Source organism: Phocoena sinus, chromosome 4 (genome assembly GCF_008692025.1).
Source record: "Phocoena sinus isolate mPhoSin1 chromosome 4, mPhoSin1.pri, whole genome shotgun sequence".
Taxonomy (NCBI): domain Eukaryota; kingdom Metazoa; phylum Chordata; class Mammalia; order Artiodactyla; family Phocoenidae; genus Phocoena; species Phocoena sinus.
In genome coordinates, this window is record NC_045766.1 from 65,274,281 (window position 1) to 65,295,717 (window position 21,437).

At 39.2% G+C, this 21,437-nt stretch overlaps 1 protein-coding gene across 19 annotated transcripts in view; it reads left to right on the forward strand.

The window, feature by feature from the left end:
- The window catches only part of LPP (LIM domain containing preferred translocation partner in lipoma), a 700,519-nt gene that overhangs the window by 288,117 nt on the left and 390,965 nt on the right, over positions 1-21,437 (forward strand). For 18 of the 19 annotated variants that reach the window (XM_032629901.1, XM_032629886.1, XM_032629897.1 and 15 more), the window contains one exon: positions 20,177-20,289. In XM_032629901.1, the coding sequence (XP_032485792.1) occupies positions 20,177-20,289 (113 nt within the window). Of the gene's footprint in view, positions 1-11,665; positions 11,735-20,176; positions 20,290-21,437 lie in introns of all 19 variants that reach the window. The other variant, XM_032629906.1, reaches the window with a different exon arrangement.

Sequence of the window (21,437 nt, forward strand, 5' to 3'; positions counted from 1 at the left end):
GCACGCATATTTTGTGCCATTAATGTCTGTCTATTCTTGTGTAAACATTTCCTCCTCATCAGTTTCATTTTAGATTTTCTTAGCCACCTTTGCAGTGTCTTTACAAAGAAAGTAAACTTGCAGGAATCCAGTTCTGCCCCACTTAATTTCATTAAATGTCCTCCTCTGTGTCAGAAGACATGAGCAGTGTGCTAGCTTGTCATGGCTGGGATAGGACCTGAGTAGGAACTTTACCGGCTGTGCAGCCCTCTTGCTCATCTACCTTTTGGTGAGGTGGAGAGTAGACTTCAGCCAGCTTGTGTTCATTGCCTGCTCTATTCTAGGTTTTCCTGAGACACTTTTGCATCCTTTCTGCAATTTGATCATCATTAACATCCTTACACTGACGATGAGGAGGTGTTTACACAAGATTAGACAGACATTAATGGAACAAAATATGCAAGCCTGTACACTAAACACATAACGTAGAAAAAGAGATAGCAAAATTAATGAGTAAAGGTAAGATTATTCATTAAATGGAAGCACGAGAACTGTCTGTGGACCGATTTGTCCCAGTTTTACAGCAAGCCCATGACAGAGCCAGCACTGGCTCCGGGGCTGCTTTGTCCTTTTTTTTTTTAATTTTGCGGTACGCGGGCCTCTCACTGCTGTGGCCTCTCCCGTTGCGGAGCACAGTCTCCGGACGCGCAGGCTCAGCGGCCATGGCTCACGGGCCCAGCTGCTCCGCGGCATGTGGGATCTTCCCGGACCGGGGCACGAACCCGTGTCCCTTGCATCAGCAGGTGGACTCTCAACCACTGCGCCACCAGGGAAGCCCTGCTTTGTCCTTTTTATACCAGTGCATACTAAGAAAACTCTTCCCGTTTACAGTCTTTGTAAGCGTGCTTGAAACAGTGTTGGATTTGTGGAGCTTTGAGAGAAAGTGAGACATAATTCTTCTTCCCACAGGTATGGCTCCATTTAAATAAATAGAAATGCAGGTGTGTGTTTATGTTTCCAGCTCGTAATCTAAAATCTTTATACGGTTTAAGTTATTTGCTATTGAAATCTTGGATTTCTTTTATAGAAGACATTTTTGGGGGGCGGTAGGGAGTAAAATTCTAAGTAAAATATGACAAAATCTGTGAGGTCCAATGTGGAAGGTACAAATGTGAATTTGAATTTAAATTAATTAAACTTAAATAGAATTTAAAAATTTAGTCTCTCAGTCACTAGCCACATGTGAAGTGCTGAAGAGAGCCACATTTGGTGACTATTGGCACAATATAGAACATTTCCAAAATTGCAGAAATTTCTGTTGTAGAGCATTGGTATACGTGATTCTACAGACAGAAGATTTAAGAAAAAGGAAGAAGTATTGAGGTGTACCTTATGGGGTTCTGTAAGTTTTAGTCAAAGAACTCTTTCTTTAATGATTGATGAAACAGTGAGATGCCATGATTTCAAATGATTTCATGGACAATAATCAACAGAACAACAAGATACAAAAATCATTTACTACAATTGTAGATCAATACTTACCATACTCATTTTATAACTGAGGGGATTAAGAGAATCTCCACCGCCCAACACCGTAAATACTAGAGAAACAAAGGCTGCGGGTGTTTGAATAAAGTGTTGAGGTCTTTCTGTATCTAGAAATATGTGGTCTTTTTACATTTATACCTCTGACAGTTTGGGATGAACAGTCGTTCTGAGTCCTTTAAATGTTAAGGAAGCTTAAAATGAGACTCTTTGAATTCAACACACTGGTCTAATTTTAGACCCAATTCGAGGCTGAAAAAGCCCTACTATTGAAAACAAACCAACAAAATCAAACTAGAACCCTCGTGGGTACCACGAACTTTAATCCATGATATTTTATTCACAGGCAAATATGGAATTAGAATATGTGATGTGATACATTCTGGGAATTTATTATTTTATTTATTATTTTAAGAATTCATTTATTTATTATTTCTGACTGAAATTTAAATAAAAATAAAACCAAGAGTATATCCCCCCCTTTAGTGACAGATAGAAATGAAACCTAGTAGAATTCCATTTCTAGAGTACTCTGCTTTCAGTTTCATCCACCAGCACTCAGGATCTGGTGTTTGGTTTGTGACTAAGATGAGCTGGTGGGGGTCCGCATGAGAAATTCCGCAATGAATGAGTTGGAACCCTTTGGCGTTGTGTCCAAGAAAGCTCACATGTCCCAGTTAAAGCTGTGTGAAGTGAACTGTACCTTCCTAATGTGGTGGCCCCAAAGACTGGGTTTAATCCTCTGGTGTGAAGGCTTTCGCAAGTCTTTTCAAGAGCCTAAGTACCATAAAATACTCTCACAAAAGCCTTCATTCCAAAGAATGTGTGTGTCTGCTCATGTCAAGAGCTCTTAGTGAAGAACAATGTGCCTAAAGCCGTAATCTAATAAACAAACAGATAATCTAGTTCAGTTTTGTCTAAGTAATATAATGTCTCTATCAAACTATTTTCTGCACCTTGAGCTCTATTCACAAGGAAAGGGTTCTGCGTGGGAATGTGTGTATATTTTCTCTAAACAGGAGGGCATTGAGTTCCTGTGACTGGATGTCTTGTCTTTCTCTTCTGGGTAGCTCTGGTTGTTTACGGTGGGAATTTTCCGTCTCGGTAATTTGGTGTTTTACTTGGTTTTATTGTAAAGGGTGGAAATGTGTACACCTTAATTTAAGAAATATTGTTGCATCACCTCCATCTCGGTTAACAAGGGCCAGGTCAGAAAGTTCTCACATGTTTTGAAGCCTCTCTACCAGATTTTTATATACTTATTAAGTCAAAGGGAATAAACTATTTCCAAGGAGCAGGTTTATGGATTTCCGAGGGGTCACATTTGCAAGAATTGACAGCCTAGGTACTCCCCTTTGCACTGCTTGGGTGAGCACTCATTTGTCCTTTGGAAAATTATGGCCTTATCGTGAGTAAAATATAACTTTTTGGGAAATTCTGAATACAAAGAGCTTCATTTTCAGTGAGTCAGCGAGACACAGGAGTCAGGGTCAGACCATAGGTATTGCCTACATTACAAGTTGCTTTTTGTGGGATCTTGCTTCAAGAATTATTTGATGTCATATGCTTGGTAAGCACCTACTTGTAGTCCGGATAACTGGCCTGTCACGGCATCAGAGGGCATTTTCTGACTATATCCATTAAAAAGGAACTTCAGTCTCTTATTGCCGTTAATTGACTCTTGTACTTTAAGTCATGAAATCACAAACTACCAGTATCGAGAGGGCCTTTCAAGGCCATTTTACTAGGTCTGTTGGGTTTATAAAGCTCAGATATTTATAATGTACACAGCAAGTAGTTTTCTTGCCTCTACTTGAACACTTCCAGTCACTTGTCACGCACACATTCTCAAACCAGGTAATTTCTCTTCAGTCTTCACTGTTATGCCTTAGGATTTGTAAATGCAGTTACACTCCATTGATAGACATTTGTTAATGTTTCTGTGAAATTCTTAACATTTTTTGTAAGCAAACTTAATTTTTCTTCCTACAGATTAATAACAGTAAAGGCACATATTTTTATGCCCTTTAGTCTCAGTTATAGTTTTGTCTAAAGAGCTAACTATACTTGAAATAAAATGTATAGCTCTATCATTTTGCTAAACCATAAGATTTATTTTTCTCAAAGTAATAGCTTTTATCACCCCCCCCCACACACCCCGGCTTTTTAAGGCATTGCCATGTAGATCATCGTAAAAACATTGCCCTAACATTTTTCATTCTGTTTATGTGGTTCAGAGAGATGAAATAAATTTCTCTAGGCTTTAGCTGGGGTCTGTGTGGGCAGGTTCCTAGTCTATCTAAGTTTCCTTATCCACAGAATTGACCTAAGAAAAGCAATCCCACAGGGAGAGTATGAAATTCTAACTCAAACTTACTTCTTTAAAGTCCTCAACCTAACATCTAATAGGGTTTCTTTTCTTAAATGTGGTATCAAGATGATGGTTGCCAAAAGAAAAGAAGTATGTGTGTGGAACAACTTTAAATAATACATTTAAATTTAAAATATGGTGAAATAGGATGACATTTTCAGAAAATTGTGGGAAACTCCAGAAAACTTGTACCATGAAAGAGCTCTGACTCTTGCCTACACTGTGCTCCTATGCAGACGAACTGTCCTTTGGGGTTTATAGCACTGTGTGCACACTTCTCTTCTTTATGACACCTGTGGTTAGCACAATAATGGCCCCAAAGGTGTCCATGTCCTAATCTCCAGAGTGTGTGAGTATGTCGTTACATGGCAAAGGGGATAAAGGTCGCAGATGGAATTAAGGGTCCTTAATCATGAGGGTCTGTAGAAATGAATGGTGGAGATGGAAGAGGTCTTTGGAGTGATGTGATTTGAGAAAGATCTCAATAGCCTTTGCTGACTTTGAACATGGAGGAAGGGGGGCACAATCGACAGAATGATGGTGGCCTCTAGAAGCTGGAAAAGCAAGGAAATGGATTCCCTAGAGACTCCAGCAAGGAATGCAACCCTGCTGACACCTTGATTTTAGCCCAGTGAGACTCATGACAGCCTTCTTATTTACAGAAGTGTATGATAATACATTTGTGTTGTGTTTAAACAATTGTTTGTGGTAAGTGTTTGCAGCAGCAGTAGAAAACTGTTACGATATTATGTTGATATTACCTGTTTATGTCTCTTCTCTGGACAATGAGTTTCTCAAAGGCAACAATGTTGTCATTAAAAAAAAACTTAGCACTATTCTACCTTAAAGGAGTAAAATTTTCTGTCAAACACCGGAGAGATCTAGTATTTACCGAGTATGTATGTACCTTATACCCAGCATTGCCCTAATCATTGTGCTTTGCAAATTTTGCTTACTCCCTAGGAACATTGTTTAACCTTACCGAATCTTAATCTTCTCATCTATAAAATGAGTTCAAGGGCTGGATCTGGGTTGCCAAATTTTTCTGGAAGTCAAGATGGAAAATATTTTAGGTTTTGCTGGCTGTAAGGTCTTTGTCTCAACTACTCAATTCTGCCAACAGAACACAAAAGCAGCCATAGATGAAAAATGAGTTCATGACTGTAGCTGTGTTCCAATAAAACTTTATTTACAAAACAGGAGACAGTCTGGATTTGGCCATTGTTTGCTGACTCGTAGATTAGCAGAACCTCCTTATTCCATTCTAATTCCTTTCTAACCTGATGATTTTGTGAGTTTATAAAGTTGTACCATTAGTGCCAGTTAAGCCATGCAAGTGCCAGTAGGACTTGAAGAGGTAACTCAGGTAATGGGATGGGTCTGTTTATAAAAAAGAAGCATGGTATTGCCAGCTTGAGTGTCAGGAAGGGAACTGCCACCAAGTCCTTGGCAAACGGACCTGGGACAAACACTCTTAAGGATGAGACATAAGGGGAACCTTGAATGCCAAGGCTGAGCTCATTGAACTTGAAACTCAAAAGAAGTGGAACTACTGTTGGAGAAATAAAAGGGAGCCATAAATCCATTGCCCTCCAGAATGAAAGACCTTCTGAGACAGCTGGCCAAATGAAGCAGGAGGAGGGGACGAGGTCCGCATTTAGCTAAATTATGTCTTTGGGCAGCCAGACCAGGTCTGTTAAGATAACGAAGTGCCTGAACTTCTGCCCAGAACACGTCACCAAACTTTGCACTGGGGACCGTCTCCTATCACATGACTTCCTAATCTGAGGAAGTGAAGAAAGCAGAGTGAATGAAATACAAAGAATGAGGTATTTCTTGGAGTGCCTCCCTAGAGACAAAATCTGACCTTTCAGGAGATTACTGTTTGAATTCTCTATTCTAATTCGAAAAGATGTAAGTTTATGGATCTAATAGATTTTGCAGCACCTAATAGGTTTTGAAGGCCTTTTGACGTTTTCTTGTGATGCAGGACTTGCCCATTGTAGGCGTGAGGGCGTGGGTTTATAGGTCAGCGTGGGCCAAGAAGAGCCCATTCAGACCTCAGCGAAAGGCACTGGGGTTTGGGGATGTTCTTGTTTGTTTGACTACCTGGTTGTGGTGGTGGTGGTTGTTTTGCCTTGGCTATTTCGGCAGGTTTTCAGGACAAAACTGACCTCTTTGATTGATTCATCACAATAGCTTGTTTGCAATGTCTTACAAATTGTTTAAGAACAGTTTGTCCATAATAAAAGTGACCTAGTAATACTCCCAGACCCAAGGAAATGTTGGGTTAATCAGTCACAGAAGCACTTGATGTGCCAAGTTAGTGCCACCTCAGGGCTCTTTATGTGGTTCCTTTCCAAGTTTTCTAAACATTCCGGGGAGAGCACAGTATTTGTTTATTTGGCTGCTAGGACTTCATTCTGCTATTGTTTTAGTTACACTCCTATGCCTCTCTGTCTCTCTCTCTCCTCCCCTCCCCTGCACCACTCTCACTCTCTCTCCCTCATACATCCATACACTTCATTTGAGATTGATAACCACTCAGATTCTTCCTTTAAAGGGTAACTTAATTTGGCTGGGATTCAACTTGTAGTTGTCAAGAATTTGTGTATATACCCACTCAGCAAATATTTTCTTAACTCTTGTCCATCTCAAATCTCTGAGGCATGGTAAGAGGTGCTTTTGGGCTAGAGTGATGAATCGTACGTGATGTGTGCCGTCAAGGAACACACGGTGCAGGTAAAAGGGTCCTGTATTCTCAACAAGATGCATCATGAACATGCTCTCCAAGGGCTCTGGAGGGTGAGAGTTGGGAAGGTGCTTTTGTCGGGAGGTGGCCAAGAAAGGCTGTGTCGGGTTGGCAGGTGACCTGGGCTCCAAGAAGAGCTTGGGTTTCAAAATGAAAAATGGTGGAGAGGGAGGTCTTCATGCAGACAAAGGCATGAACAAATTATTAGAGTCAAGGAACGCAGTTGGATATATGACTGCGTATGTGGCTGAACAAAAGTCAGCGTTCTGAAGTGCTGAACTTGGCAGAGCTGGTGTTGGCAGCAGTGATCTCAAAGAATGCATACTCACCGGAGCACTCTAGGAGGGTATACAGTGGAGTGAACTTGTCACATTGCTCTCCATTTTCTCCTAAGAGACCCATCCTGTTTAAGGATTCTGCCTGTGCCAGATGAGGTCCTGTCAGATTTTGAGAAACCTGGACCAGGGGTCTTACCAAGCCTCTAGTATTCCCAAGCCATCCTTCTCTAAAACTCCAGCTCAGTTGCCATTGACTCAATTGGCCATGTACGTGAGGATTCATTTCTACGCTCTCTATTCTATTTCATTGGTCATTATGTCTTTCCTCATGCCAGCACCATACTGTTTTGATTGCTGTAACTTTGTGGTGAGTTTTGAAACCAGGAAGGGAGAATTCTCCAACTTTGTCCTTTCCCCCCCCACCCCAAGATTGTTTTGGTTATTTGGGGGCCAATGGAAGTTTTCAAGCTGGCAACAGTGTATAAGATTAGTTGGAAAGGACTAGGCTGGGAAGAATGAAAACTATTTAGGCTGTTTCATAAGTCTAGGTATGAGGTAACTAGTCATTAAGTATTTTGGTGGCAGTCGAGTTGGAGAGCAGTAAACGGATTTGGAATATTTGGAATAATTTAATATGGCTTGCTATATTGAGTGTGAATGAACAAGACAAAAAAGAGAGAAGGGGTTTTCTCCCAACCTTTGTGATTGGAAGAATTGTACTGAAATACATAGAAAAATAAAGGACACAAGAGGAGCTGAGCAAGTCTGTGGGTTAGGGGATCTGAATTCAGTTTTGAACACTGAGCTAGAGGTTCAGATGGGGATGCCCAGCCATCAGTTACAGATGCCGACGTGGAATAAATGAGTGTCGTGGTTATTCTGGGTCTTATGTTGCTTATAAATGGTGTAGAATTTTTTTTTTTAATGTAATGCATTTACGGTTACCATGGTGGCAAGAGCCAAATGAAGGGACGTGGTTGGCAAGAGCAGCAAAGATGGAGATCTGGTGAAAGGTAATGTCATGAAGCTTCTGTGCATTGCCTTAGCTCAGAGGAAAGAGGACGCTAGATGCTGTTGACAAGTGTTTTATTTTGAAGTGACTGTTACTACCAGCGTCTCTAATCCTTAGCCTTGATCTCTTGGAGCCTAATGTTCCTGTTCTCCAGCTGAGAGAGACTAATTCACCATCTTGTGTTGTAAACACTCACTCATTTTAACTGATTACACCTCCAATGATTTTCAAATCACTAAAATTACTAATTGCTATTCCTTACACATCAAAGAATGAATCCTGAATAATTAACCCCAAATAAAATTAAATGAATTGGCCCTTTTAATTAGAGTCCCTGCTGCTGTTTGTTCTCAGCTTCCTTTTCTTACTGTTAAGAGACTTTTAGAATGATTAAAACTGTTTAAGACTTAAACAGCCAGTGACCTTTTAATACGATATAAACCCATGAAAGCAATATTTCAGCTAGCAGGTGGTGAAGTAAATTTTTAGAGCAAGTACCTGTCAGCTCCAGTATTCTTTTGGGAAAAAAAAAAACAACATGCCAAAAAACAACCACCTTGAGATGAAATGAGTGTCTCTGTTTGATTATTTTTAAAGCATTTATGCATTTGCTAAGCCTCAGTCTCGATGAAATGGCAGGGTTGAAGGAGAGTGAGTAACGTTGGCATCATTTTATATAAATAGTAACAAGAATTTCTCAGTGCGAAGGATTTGAAGTCATTTGTGCATAAAAGATGAAGACTGGAGAAATCACACAAAGCCCCTGGTCTCAGACAGCCCTTCTTATCCTCAGGGAGTCTCCTGAGGCTGGGAAATGGGCTCACACAGTCGGGCCAAGGAAGCGTGATGGGATTTCATTGCTCCCGATCGTCACGCTAGGATTCCCAGCCTATCCATGCTGCATTTAGCCTGGGTGTTATTGAAGGTATTTCACGTGTTTCTGATCATCTAATCCAAGTCTCCTAAATAGTAAGAACCTCTTCTCTTCTTTGTAGTCTTCTGAAGTTTTAGGGGCCGAGCAGGTTTCCTCCGTATTCTTAAGCAGCCTCAGTTTCTCACACTAATTTTGCCACCTATCGTGGTAAATGTGTCCTCAGCCAGAAGTTAGGGGATACAGGGTCACAGTGGGTTTCTTGGTCTGGTTCTACACTATATGTGTTTCTCTTTACCACACCGGTTGAAATTTCTCCATGTGTAAAATAAAAGTTACTGGACTAGATCAATGACTTTTTTCCTTAAAGTTTAAAAAATAAAATTTTACTTTTCACTTTGAAATAATCTCAGGCTTCACACAAACGTTGAAAAATAGTATAAAGGATTCTCACTTAGCCTTTATCCAGTTTGCCCAAATGTTGATATCTTACATAATCATAGTACAGTTACCAAAATTAGGCAATTAACACACTGACCACAATACTTCTTGCTAACGTATAGACTTTATTCAGATTTAATCAATTGTTCTATTAAGATTCTTTTTCTGGTCTAGGACCCTGTCCAGAATCACAAGTTGCATTTAGTTGCCTTGTCTTCTTAGTTTTCTTTAAGCTAGGATAGCTTCTCAGTCTTAGTTTGTCTTTTATGAAGGTCAGTGACTCTTAACCAGGGCTACATGTCAGAATCATGTGGGGAGCTTGTCAAGATACTTGTGTCTGGGTCCCAACCCCAAAGGTTCTGATCTAAGAATCGTAGAGTGGGGCCTCGCTGTATGCAGTAAAAGAAAGTGCTTCCTGAGATGCCGATGCATACCTTCGTTTAAAAGTCAGAGCTGTTTCAACACCTCAAGCACTAGTATTTTGTGTTTCTAGTCACATGACATCTCTCCTTCCACTTCCTTCATTTCCCTGTTCCTCTTCCATTCCCAAGTCTCCTTTATGGACAGAAACCTGACCCTCCATCATTCCTGGAGGATTTGAAGGAGTTTATAGATACATTGTGGGATAAGATACTGTTAAGACCTATCTACAGACCTTTTATTGCAGAAGATCAAGTACAGTATACATGGTTGCAGTGTTTCTTGAGATGAGGGTGTCCCCATAGCCAGCTGGTGACTTAGGGATGAAGACTCAGGGCCTGTATCCTGAAGACATGCTCCAAGTAAGTTAATGTGTAAAAACAATGACAGCAATAGCAATGATAGCAACAACGGCAAAACTAGGTGGCTACTCTAAGACCGATGTTATTAACCGTCCAGCTATGAGCATCATGCAGAACCTGTGACACCCCCGCCCCCAGTACTGTAGTGTATTGACCTTATGTCAGTCATTGAAAAGGGGCAAAATGGTCCATGGTAGAAATATATGTTCATTTTTTCAGAGTTCAATTCAGTTTAATATAATATAGATTTATAATAATAATCATTTTTAATAGTAATACTATTACTGTTCATCAGGCGTCTCCTGTGTGCTCTATGTGCCCTCTAAAACAGAGAGCCTGCTCTCAAGGTGCTTACAGTCTAGTAGGAGAAACCAGTAGATCTGCAATTAAACTAACAGAGAGCAGAATATGTGCTCCAATAGAGCTAAATCAGGAAGGAGCAGTATGTTGTCACTGGAAGTGACGATGGGTCACTCTATCCAGATATAGCAGTGGTGAAATAAGTTTAAATGAGCTATTTAAAGTGTTTTTATTCTGAAACTATCATCCCTCCAGCTCCATCACCATCTTTGGAAGGAAGGTAAGCTTCTGGCCTCAGTGGTCGCCACAGGGTGACTGACGTCCCATCTCCAAGAAAAAAGAGTATTTTTGGAATAGTCTCTCAGCACATTGATATTTGTTTGCCAGCTTCTTTTTTCAGTGTTAAGATTTTTTGTTTCTCTAGACTGTTGCCTCATTCTGTGTCCACGGCATGAATTTTTGATTTTTAAACTGAGAGAATTTCACTTTTTGGTGTGGGGCTAAAGGTATCTCAATAGTTGGTAGAAGATTGATGCTTAGGCTTAAATCATTGCCCTGTTTATTTTGAATGCCCATCTTCGGAAGCCAAATTATATGGTGTGTGGTTTGTTGTTTCGGTGGAAATTACTGTCTTTTTGTAAGACGATTGACACTTGGTGGATTCAAAAATGCTATTTGGTTTTAGTCCATTTGCAGAACCAGACTGTCCTCCTAATTTCATATTATTTGAAAATCATTCAATGTTTCTTAACTAAGAAAGTGAATTTGTTTTTCAACAAATGGAAACCAGTATGTGATAGAGAAATACAGTATACTTAGGTATGATGCCCTAAGATGTTTCACCTTCACACAGACTATTTATTTGTGGTCAAACATGAGGACTACGGAACTCAGTGACGACCCAGGGATTCCATATTAGCTAGATGTAGAGTGAAACTGTCCATCTGAAAATCAGGGAGACTTCATCTACTTTAGGATAATCATTCTTCCTGCTTTTAATTTGAGAATCTGAAAGAGCATTTCAAGCTAAGTTATTTAGAAGGATGACGGAGACATTACATTTTGGCTTGGGTAAATATAGTGATGCATTAAAATTAAACACTGGCTTAAGTAGATTCTGTAATTCATTTCAAAGTATCTTCCTTTTGATTTTTTAAAAATGCATGCCTATAATTCACATTTATTGTATAACAATTAAACCAAAAGGAGAAGGCATGAGCTGTAGACAACCATCCCATGAGCTATAGACAACATTATTAACGTATACAAAATGTTTGTACAGAAATAGTGCTATATTATAAACAATATTCAGTAGCCCATTTTTTTTCTCACAGGGTAATACATCAGAAACAGTTTTTCATGTACTTGACCCAGATACTCCATGACTCACACCTTCACTAGATGTAAGTCTTTGTTCAGATATCACCTCCACGAGGCATTTGCCAACCTTTTTCTTTAAAACTGCAACGTTCCACCATCACCCTAGCAGTCCTTTCCCCCTTCCCTGCCCTACATATCTGTATAGTACTTATCAAGATTTGATATCAAGTATGTTTTATGTAATTTATTTTTTAAGTGTTCTTCTTCTCCTGATAGAGTATAAATGACACGAGTGCAGCTCTTTGTGTTTGTTTTATTTATTTGTTTGTTCGATGTTTCCTTCTGGTGTCTAAAATAATCCCTGGCACATAGAAGGCATCCAGTCAATAGCTAAATAGATGTCAGATCTAGATCAACATCATCATTTTGATGGCAACACAGTTTTCCAGTGTGTGAGTGACTTCAATTGATTTTTTTTACCCCAATTTTATCGCTGAATAGTCTGATCATTTCCATTGTATTTCACTGTGATTAAGATTCTTTAACATGCTTCCCTGTATAGTCTTTAGTCACTGCTTTAGTAGGATAATTTATTATAAGTGGTATTGCTGCATCAAAGTGTATAAACATTTTTAAGGCTTTTGATACCTGTTGCCAAATTTTCTTGAGAAAGTTTTATCTTTAACACTCCTATTTATATATAAGTAGCATACAAGAGTGCTGAATTTCTTATATCATCTTATACCATTATTGTGTTCCATCACTCTTTAATTTTGACCTTTCATTTAAATAACATGACTTAGAAAATTAAGTACTATCAGAATCAAAAATTTGTTTATTTGTTTTTTAGTTAAGCAGCAGAAAACAAAAATGGAAGAAAAGTAGAAAGGTTTCTCTTCTAATATATAATTATATATAAAAAAAGCATGAACTCCAAAAATGTCTCGTGTGAGAACTAGAGAACTGAAGCTACTTGGTTGAGGTCACATATCTTCTCATTTACAGATGACGATGTGTCATTTAAGGGGGGCAGTATTGTTGCTATTTTGATGACAGTGAGGACAGGGAACCAGGGATGCCCAACCTTTCCCTGATAATTATCACTTCTGCCCGTGAGTTCTCAAAGGGGTTGCACACTGAAAGAACAGGAAAAAAATGGAAATTCAGGAGCTGCCTTATTAGTAGCTCCATGAGTGCTTAATCCAAGAAAGAGGTCTGTGTGGTCACTCTGAGATGGTGCCTAGGCTTTGGGTCTGGGAATAAGCAGGCTTTTTATCCTATCTCTAATAGGAGCCACACATTGAGTAAATCGGTGCAACTCCTTTCCTATTTTTAGTTACAACCAATGGGTAGTAACTAGATTGGGAGAAGACTGGGAGGTGATGCATTAAATGGGACTTATCCTCGATGGTTCCTTGATCTCTGCCATATCCCAGTATTTCCTGGTGGCTTTTAAAAACTTACGACACATTTCTAGGTCCTGAAAATTCTCTTTTGAATTGTGTGTATGTGTTACTTTAAAACAAGTGGGTAGAACAATGACCGGTTGGAAACTTGTATAACGAAAAGTGAGTTTCTCTTCTACTCTTGTTCCCCAGTTGCAAAATTGATCTTAGAGGCAACTTGCCTTTAACAATTTCTTGGGAATCTACTTAAAAGATACTCCCTGATATTACAGGCATATATGTATATATGTTATTACACAAATAACATTTACTTAATGTCATAAACCTTGATACTTCATTTGTAGAAGATTTTACCCAGTGTGCTTTCTGATGGAGTTTTCTTGGTGACACATCTGTTTTAATGCAAACTGAAGATGGATTTGAGGGTGAAATTGTAAACAAAGTCTTCAGTTGCTTGGTTTCATAATAAATTGCCTCTCATTTATGAGGAGAATGCTACAGCTGTGATATAACTCAACCACCTTACAGAGATTTTTCACTCCTGTTCTGTTTGTTTTATCTTCTCACTTGTTCTCTTTTCTCAACCTTGCTCGGAGAGCTTCATCTTCTCAGATTTGGTCTTCTCTACTGAGTGGGCAAATTTAGACTCAGCTGCTCTTTTGTGCAAAAGTGAAAAGAAAAAAATGTCATCTATCATGTACACATTGTACAAGTCACTTACATACAGTTTAGCTTAGCAGTGTTCAAACTGTGGATTGAGACCTATTTATGGGTCACAGTCACTTTAGTGGGTCACACACAACACCTTTAAAGTAAATAAATAACAGAAAATGTCAGTGTAGATTACATGCAATAAGTATGGTTTCATGAAACCCTTGTTTCAGATATACATGTACTTACACATGTCCAGATAGGAGTTTTGCATCATCATATAAAAGGTTATTTCTTTACTCTGGGTTATAGTAAAAAAAAAAGTCCAGAGTCTCCAGAGTTTTAACTGGGTTGATCTGCAGTGACACTGTGAAGTGGCTATTGTTATACTCATTTAATAGGTGAGGAAAACGGAACCTGAGATGGTAGCACTGCCTTTTCCAAAGTAAAGGGTAGAGCTAGGCTTTGTGTTTTAAGTTTTTGGGCTTGAAATTTTGTACTATTTTCTTTGGAACGTATTTCCTTTCTCTATTAGTTACTATTAATGGAAAAGAGTAACTGTCTTTACTTGAAGCTTATGATTTGGTCACCATAATTATTTTTATTTCGTGTGTGTGTGTGTGTGTGTGTGTGTGTGTGTGTATGTGTTCCAACCCAATCTCTTGTGTACTCATAATTTAAATTCTTAATTTGAGGAGCTCCAAAGTAATTTTATTTATAATTACCTTAAAGTTTAGATTTTCCTTAAACAACCAGAATCTCTCCATTTAAGGAAGTTAGAGAGCCAACATCTGCCAACTGCAAGAGCCCTTCACGTGCGGTCCACAGATCTACATCAGCATCACCTGGGAGCATGTGAGAAATGCAGAATCTCAGGCCTCACCCCCGACCTGGCGAATCAGAGCCTGCATTTTAGCTAGATCCTTTTGGTGATTTGAACATTGATGTTTGAAAAGCACCTAAGACACCAGGTCATTTAATAAAAAAAAAAGCAATTGTGTGATTAAATGGCTTTTTATTCAATTAGTTTTTCAACCTATGTTTACTGAGGCATGACATGACCCAAACTTTATGCCAAGTGGTAGGGATATAAAGATAAATTATGAGTGGGCTCTGTTTGTTAGGAGTTTCAGTTCTTACTAGGAGAGAATGGCCATGAACACATAAATGCAATCAAGTATTATAGATGCTGGGATAGAACCTGTATGAGGCACAAAAAGGGCTGTTATCTAAATCTGCATGTGTGTGTGTATGTAGGTTTACATGGATATTTGGATCAAGAAGAAGGAGAATGATGCTTGCTTTTTTTTTTTTTAACCGTAGTAAATGAATCCAGACTTTGTTGATGATCTGAGTTTGATTACTCCCTTGTATTTTTGCACTACAATCATACATAACCAGTAACTTACCATCTTCTTTGTTGGTAAATTCTTGTTATTTTCTCCCTCTCATGGGGGCCTTCATATCATGAAGGGCTAAGCAAACTGTTTTCAGGTAGCTGCCTTTTATATATGCCTGAGCCATGTTATTGGGGTAACTACAGTGGGTGATAACTCAGTTACAATCAAGTAGCCACATCTGCTTCTCAGTGCCACTGCCTTTTTACCCCTAGACTAGAAAGGGTAGCTTGAGAAAATATAAATAGCTGGGTTTCTGGGAGTTTTTCCTCACTCTCTTCAAGTTAATGGTATGCATAACGGGCTATTTTCTGATGTCAACTGGAATAAAGTAGTGTTTGGCAATCAGGGATATACGACTTTATTTGCCGAACTCACCGTTTAACTGCCTTATGGTGCTACATCTGGCACAAAGCAAAAACCTTTTCAATATTAGCTCAATGAGATGGGATGGTATAGAGCAAATTAAGCAAGATCTTTTCTTGCTTCTCTCCAAGGCATTGTGAGCATCCATTTCCAGCTCTGTATTTCACTAGCAGTGTAACTTTGGAGTAAATCATTTTAGCTGGTAATTGAGGAATAAATGTATTTTGCTCGTTGGGTAGGCTTTGTATGGTGAGGAAAAGGGTTAGGAGGAAACCACGTTTATAGACATGTGTCTGTGACTACTCTACTCCTAATAAAACCAAATATTTCTTTCTTAGCTTTTATGTATCACTGCATTCCCCAGTTGCCTGATGTGTGTCCATTTTTGGCTTGCCTGTTTGATTTATTCAGTGCCCCTGTAATTCACAGGGTCTGGGAGTTCATTTGGATTTCCCCAGCAAGCCCAGAGGGCAGGGCATGCACTAATGTGAAGGTCTACATTAGCATTGCTGGTTGTAAGATACTACAGCTGATTCCGTCCAGGTGCTTTTTCCTCTAGGAGGGTTGCCCTGCAAGCATCTCAGCCAGGTGCTCTTTCATCATTTGAAGAAATCTACTGAAAAGAAAAGGATCTTCCCCCGCAACATTTATATACACACATTTTGTTCTTCCCTTTTTGTTATCTTCCTTAAACATGGAAATTGTACCTTCTCTCTTATGCTGAACTTACTGTTACTTAGAGGCATTTCCCTCTGTTGACCTGCCTGTGAAAATTGTGAGCCTTAAGTCAGAATTCTCATAATAGTTCTTAGTCTGATTTAAGACTCTTTACGAAGAGTTTTTCGTTGCAACTGACTTAACTAGTCATGCTTCCCTTCAAAGGACCCATTTTCTATCCCTTTATCATGTGTGTGTGTCTGTTTTCTACATTTACCCAGTCCTCCGCATCCTTTTAAAATGTGAGCTCCACTCTAAACAATGTAGCAAGAAGCCTATGATGGGGCTTCCCTTCCCTGGTGGCGCAGTGGTTGAGAGTCCGCCTGCCGATGCAGGGGACACGGGTTCGTGCCCCGGTCCGGGAAGAGCCCACATGCCGCGGAGCGGCTGGGCCCGTGAGCCATGGCCGCTGGGCCTGCGCGTCCGGAGCCTGTGCTCCGCAACGGGAGAGGCCACAACAGTGAGAGGCCCGCGTACCGCAAAAAAAAAAAGCCTATGATGATTGAGCTTGAAAGATGGAAAACTTTGGTCTAACTTAGATTAAAATAAGCAGATACTTATTATGAGGTTATCACTATGACTTTAATAAATCTGCATAATCTTGCCTAGAACACATGGTCTAGATTTATGTTGTTTTCAAGATATTTCTTTTAAAAAAATGCATTGTATTTTCTTTCTTGGTTCCTTTTCACCCTCCCAGGACTCTCATCAACCTGCACCTCACTATATTTAATTTCTATGACAGAAGTTTAGGGTCAAGAAGGATATAGTTGGAAGGGACCTCAGAGACAGGCAGGTGTACTTTTTATTCTAAGACAAGTTTGCTCTGAGAATTTGGGCAGTTCCTGTGTCTTTTGTGGGCCTCTGTTTCTACCTTCATAATCTGATCTCCAAGATTTGGGTCAGTTCTGATACTGTTTAATGCTCTGACAATTCCTATGACATAAAGAATCTGGTAAAGTATAAGAAGGTGCTGAGAAATTCTCTTTTAAATTGAATATGAAGAAGACATAGGTCCAGATAGAACATTTGAACCTGAAAATTAAGCTGTGAAGTAGAATTTGATCATCAAGCCTCCATCAACCTAGACTTCTTTGCAGATCACCTAAAACTTCATTGTGAGCTTCGTCTCATACATTATGACTTGTAAAGGTACAAAAGATCTTGGTGACGATCCTTTTTGCTTGACAGGTATTTCATGTTTTTATTTGAAGGCCAGTGAATTTCTCAGTCCCGGCCGCACATTAGCATTATCTGGGTTTTACAGGAATACGGGCATCTCATCCCTTCTCCCCGTCCCTGAGATTCTGAACGCATTGGTATGAGATAGAGTTTGGGCATCGGCATTTTTAGATAAGATTCCTTGGTGATTCTAGTATCTAGCCAATGTTTAGAACTCTGAGATGGAGTTCATAAAGATTTATGAGACTTATAATTTTAATAAGGATATAGATAACATATATCTTCAGATGTGCACACCCAGAAGGGTGAGAGAAGTAGAGATATTTCTATATGACATGCCATTGAACCTTTCCAATTCTGTGGGGTCCAAAGTAGGAATACTATGACACTTTGCTTAATGCAGTGGTTCTCAGAGTATGGTCCCAGGCTCAGTAGCACCAGCATCACCTGGGGATTTATTAGGAATGCAGATTATCAGACCCTGACTCAGACCTACTGAATCAGAGCTTCTGGGGGTGGGACCCAGCAATCTGTGTTTTAAGCAGACCGTCCAGCGATCCTAGTGAGCTCTAACGTTTCAGAACCATCAGCATAGAGAGTTGTTGTGGGCGTAAGAGGTAGCCTAGGAAAATCTTAGCACAGTGCCCGGTGCATGGTGAGAGTCCAAAAAACAGAGTACTCTAAAGATAGTGTGTTTGACTTCTTGGTAGCCTGAATATGGCTGGGAGCTAGACTTGACAGCTGTTAGCTACTCTTCCAACTCTAAGACTGTTACTTTTTAAAAAATTATTTTATTGAAGTATAGTTGATTTACAATGTGTTAATTTCTGCTGTATAGCACAGTAATTCAGTTATACATATATGTGCATTCTTTTTCATATTCTTTTCCACTATGGTTTATCACAGGATATTGAATATAGTTCCCTGTGCTATATACAGTAGGACCTTGCTGTTTATCCATTCTATTTATAATAGTTTGCATCTGCTAATCCTCAACTCCCAATCCATCCCTACCCCACCGCCCCCTCCCTCTTGGCAACCACAAATCTGTTCTCTGTGTAAGACTGTTATTTATAAGGCAAATGGAGCTCAATTGAACAATCTCAAAGGTGTATCAGAACAATCAGTCCAAGTCACCATCCTTCCACTGTGAGATTTAGACTTTCTTTTCTGAAGACCGAAGTTGTGATGTTTTGGTACTATCCAACAGTGACTCATGGAGTCGTAGAGACTATACCACTAAGTGTTGAACAGCTGAAATGCAAGGAAAAACTATTTATCCATAGAGGAGGACAGTTCCCCAACACGTCTAAAACATTACTGCTAAAAGGAAAAGGGCACATAGAGAAATTTTTTTCAGAAAATGGTTTCCTTTTCTTAATAGAATTTCTTGCAAAGAATATTTTAAAAGATTCCATACCAAGAACCCATAGCGATGTTAGGTTTCCTAGGTATCCTAAAGCCTGGATAGTGTATAGATTTCCAAATTGGATGTTTCTTATTCCAGTTTCTCCTAATCTTGTCCTGCACACACTTTTAGATTAGTCTTTAGTAAATCATATTCTTAGAAGTGTTTCCTTCTCAGAAATCCTTAATGGATCCTCACTGCATGCACCATAAAATTCAAACTCTATGCTAGATGTGGAACACACTTAAAAGCTTATTTTTATACTGCTTTAATTTTTATAACCTTCTAGTGTTATTTTACATTCTTGTGTTTATGCTATATTGTAACTCGCTTTTTATTCTCTAGACCCTGATTTTTTTTTTTTTTTTTTTTTTTTACCATTATGCCTCTGTTTTCCTTTATTTCTGTCTAGCATGAACTTACTATCTACATCATAATGTTCAGGGGCAATTTAAATTCTCCATTAAAGCTTCCTTGTTACTCCAAATGAATGTAAGCTTTCCTTTATCTTAACTCCCAAAAGAGTTTGTAGAGCTTAATAAAGGTAACACCTTGTGTTACCTTACCTGTTTATACATTTTTTTCCGTCTCTACTTGACTGAAAATTCATTGAGGACAAGCAACAAGTCTAATACACCTCAGTAATCCACCGCTCCAAGCACCTTCCCTGTTCTGGCTAAATGTACTTGACACGCTTCTACACCAGCTTTATGTCACTTCTAAGTATCCTGTCTGGTCCTCATTCTCCTGAAAGTTAAGGATGCTAATTAACTGAGGAGAACTTAGGGAATAATTGCTGTGCAGGACAAAAAATTATGTGTCAAAGCCAATTACAACGCAGTAAAATGCCAGCTAATGCAAATCTCCTTGACTTATGATGGGGTTGCATCGTGAAAAGCCCACTGTAACTTGAAAATATTAAGTGGAAAATGCATTTAATACACCTAATCTACCAAACATCATAGCTTAGCCTTGCCTACCTTAAACATGCCCAGAACACTTACATTTAGCCTACAGTTGGGCAAAATCATGTAACACAAAGCCTATTTTATAATAAAAACTTGAGTATATTATGTCATTTATTGGACACTGTACTGAAAGTGAAAAACAGAATGGTTGCGAGGGCACAGAATGGTTGTAAGTGTATGGGTTGTTCACCCTGGCGATCTCCTGGCTGACTGGGAGCTGAGACTGCCTGCCGAAGCCCAGCATCACAACAGCATTGCACCCCATATGGTTACCCCAGGAATAGATCAAAATTCAAAGTGCGTTTTTTGTTGAATGCCTGTTGCTTTTGCACATAGGTGGAACCATCATAAGTTGGGGACTGTCTGTGTTTGTAAGAGTGCTATAGTATTGCATCCGTGTTAATTTCATGTGTGTGTCTCCTTTCCGCAGGTGATTTTCTTCCACCCCCGCCTCCACCTCTAGATGATTCCAGTACGTCTCCATCGGGCTCTGGGAACTTCCCTCCTCCACCTCCCCTTGATGACAGTGCTTTCAGGGCACAGGTAAGATCTGGGGTTGAAGTCATGTTTATAAGCCATGCTAGGAATCATGAATTCTGAGATTGTTTCTGTGGTGGATGAACATTTATCCAGAGCCTACAGAGAGAGCTTTACACCTCACAAAGCACTAAGGCATTTTAGTGCCAACTGCCCAGCTCAAGCTTCCCAGAGTTCTGCTGGCTTGCCCTCTGAAGCCCTGGAAATCCTTTTACCTACTAATTTTATTTTGAAACTGAAAGTCATTCTTTAGGAATGCCATTTGAGAAGTCCACATTTTCTTGTTATCCTGGAGACGCACAAGCAGGCTTTTTTATTGCCTTTTTTCTCTTTCCACAGATGTTGCATTCTAAATGAGTAAGGATGATATTTTAAGGTTCTGGTTGGTCACTGTGGGTACTAATTGGTCAGCAACATCTTTCTAGCAAAAGCAACAGCAAAATTTCTTAGGTTTTCTCTTCTGAGTGAGGTCAGGCGTGCACAGTATGGTATGTGTTGACTATTTAGAAGTATTTGTGCTCCAGGGAGTGTTGAGAGCAAAGTGACTCAGGGCTAGATTCAGAAGCAACAGTAAAAGTTCTCAGCCTGTGTTCATGTAGAGCCACTGGTGACCAGCTGCCACTGTTTAGGCAGTTAAATGCCAGTTATGTCAGGAAGGAAAACTAAATAATATTGTCATACAATTATTGTCATATTTTTAGGGGTGATGATGTTACTATAGATATGTCAAAGAAAAAAATCCTTAGTTTTTAGAGAAATGTCGGCAAGATTGGTGAATGAAGTAAATAGTGCCTGGTATTTGCTTTAAAGTCAAAAGAATCTAAAAAAGAGTGGGTATGTATATATATATATATGTATATATGTGTGTATATATATATGTATAACTGATTCACTTTGCTGTACACCTGAAACTAACACAACAGTGTAAATCAACTAGACTCCAATAAAGAAGAATCGTAAGAGTAGGGAGCTACTGAGTGAGAAAATATTAGCTATGAGTTGATAATTGTTGGGTGCATGGAGGTTTAATTCATTATTTGTTCTACCTTTGTATATGTTTAAGATTTCCCATAATAAATTTTAAAGAGGAAAAGCCATAGAAAGTAACTGCTTAAATAGTTCAGGTCATTGTGTCTTTTTTTCTCTTAAATTTC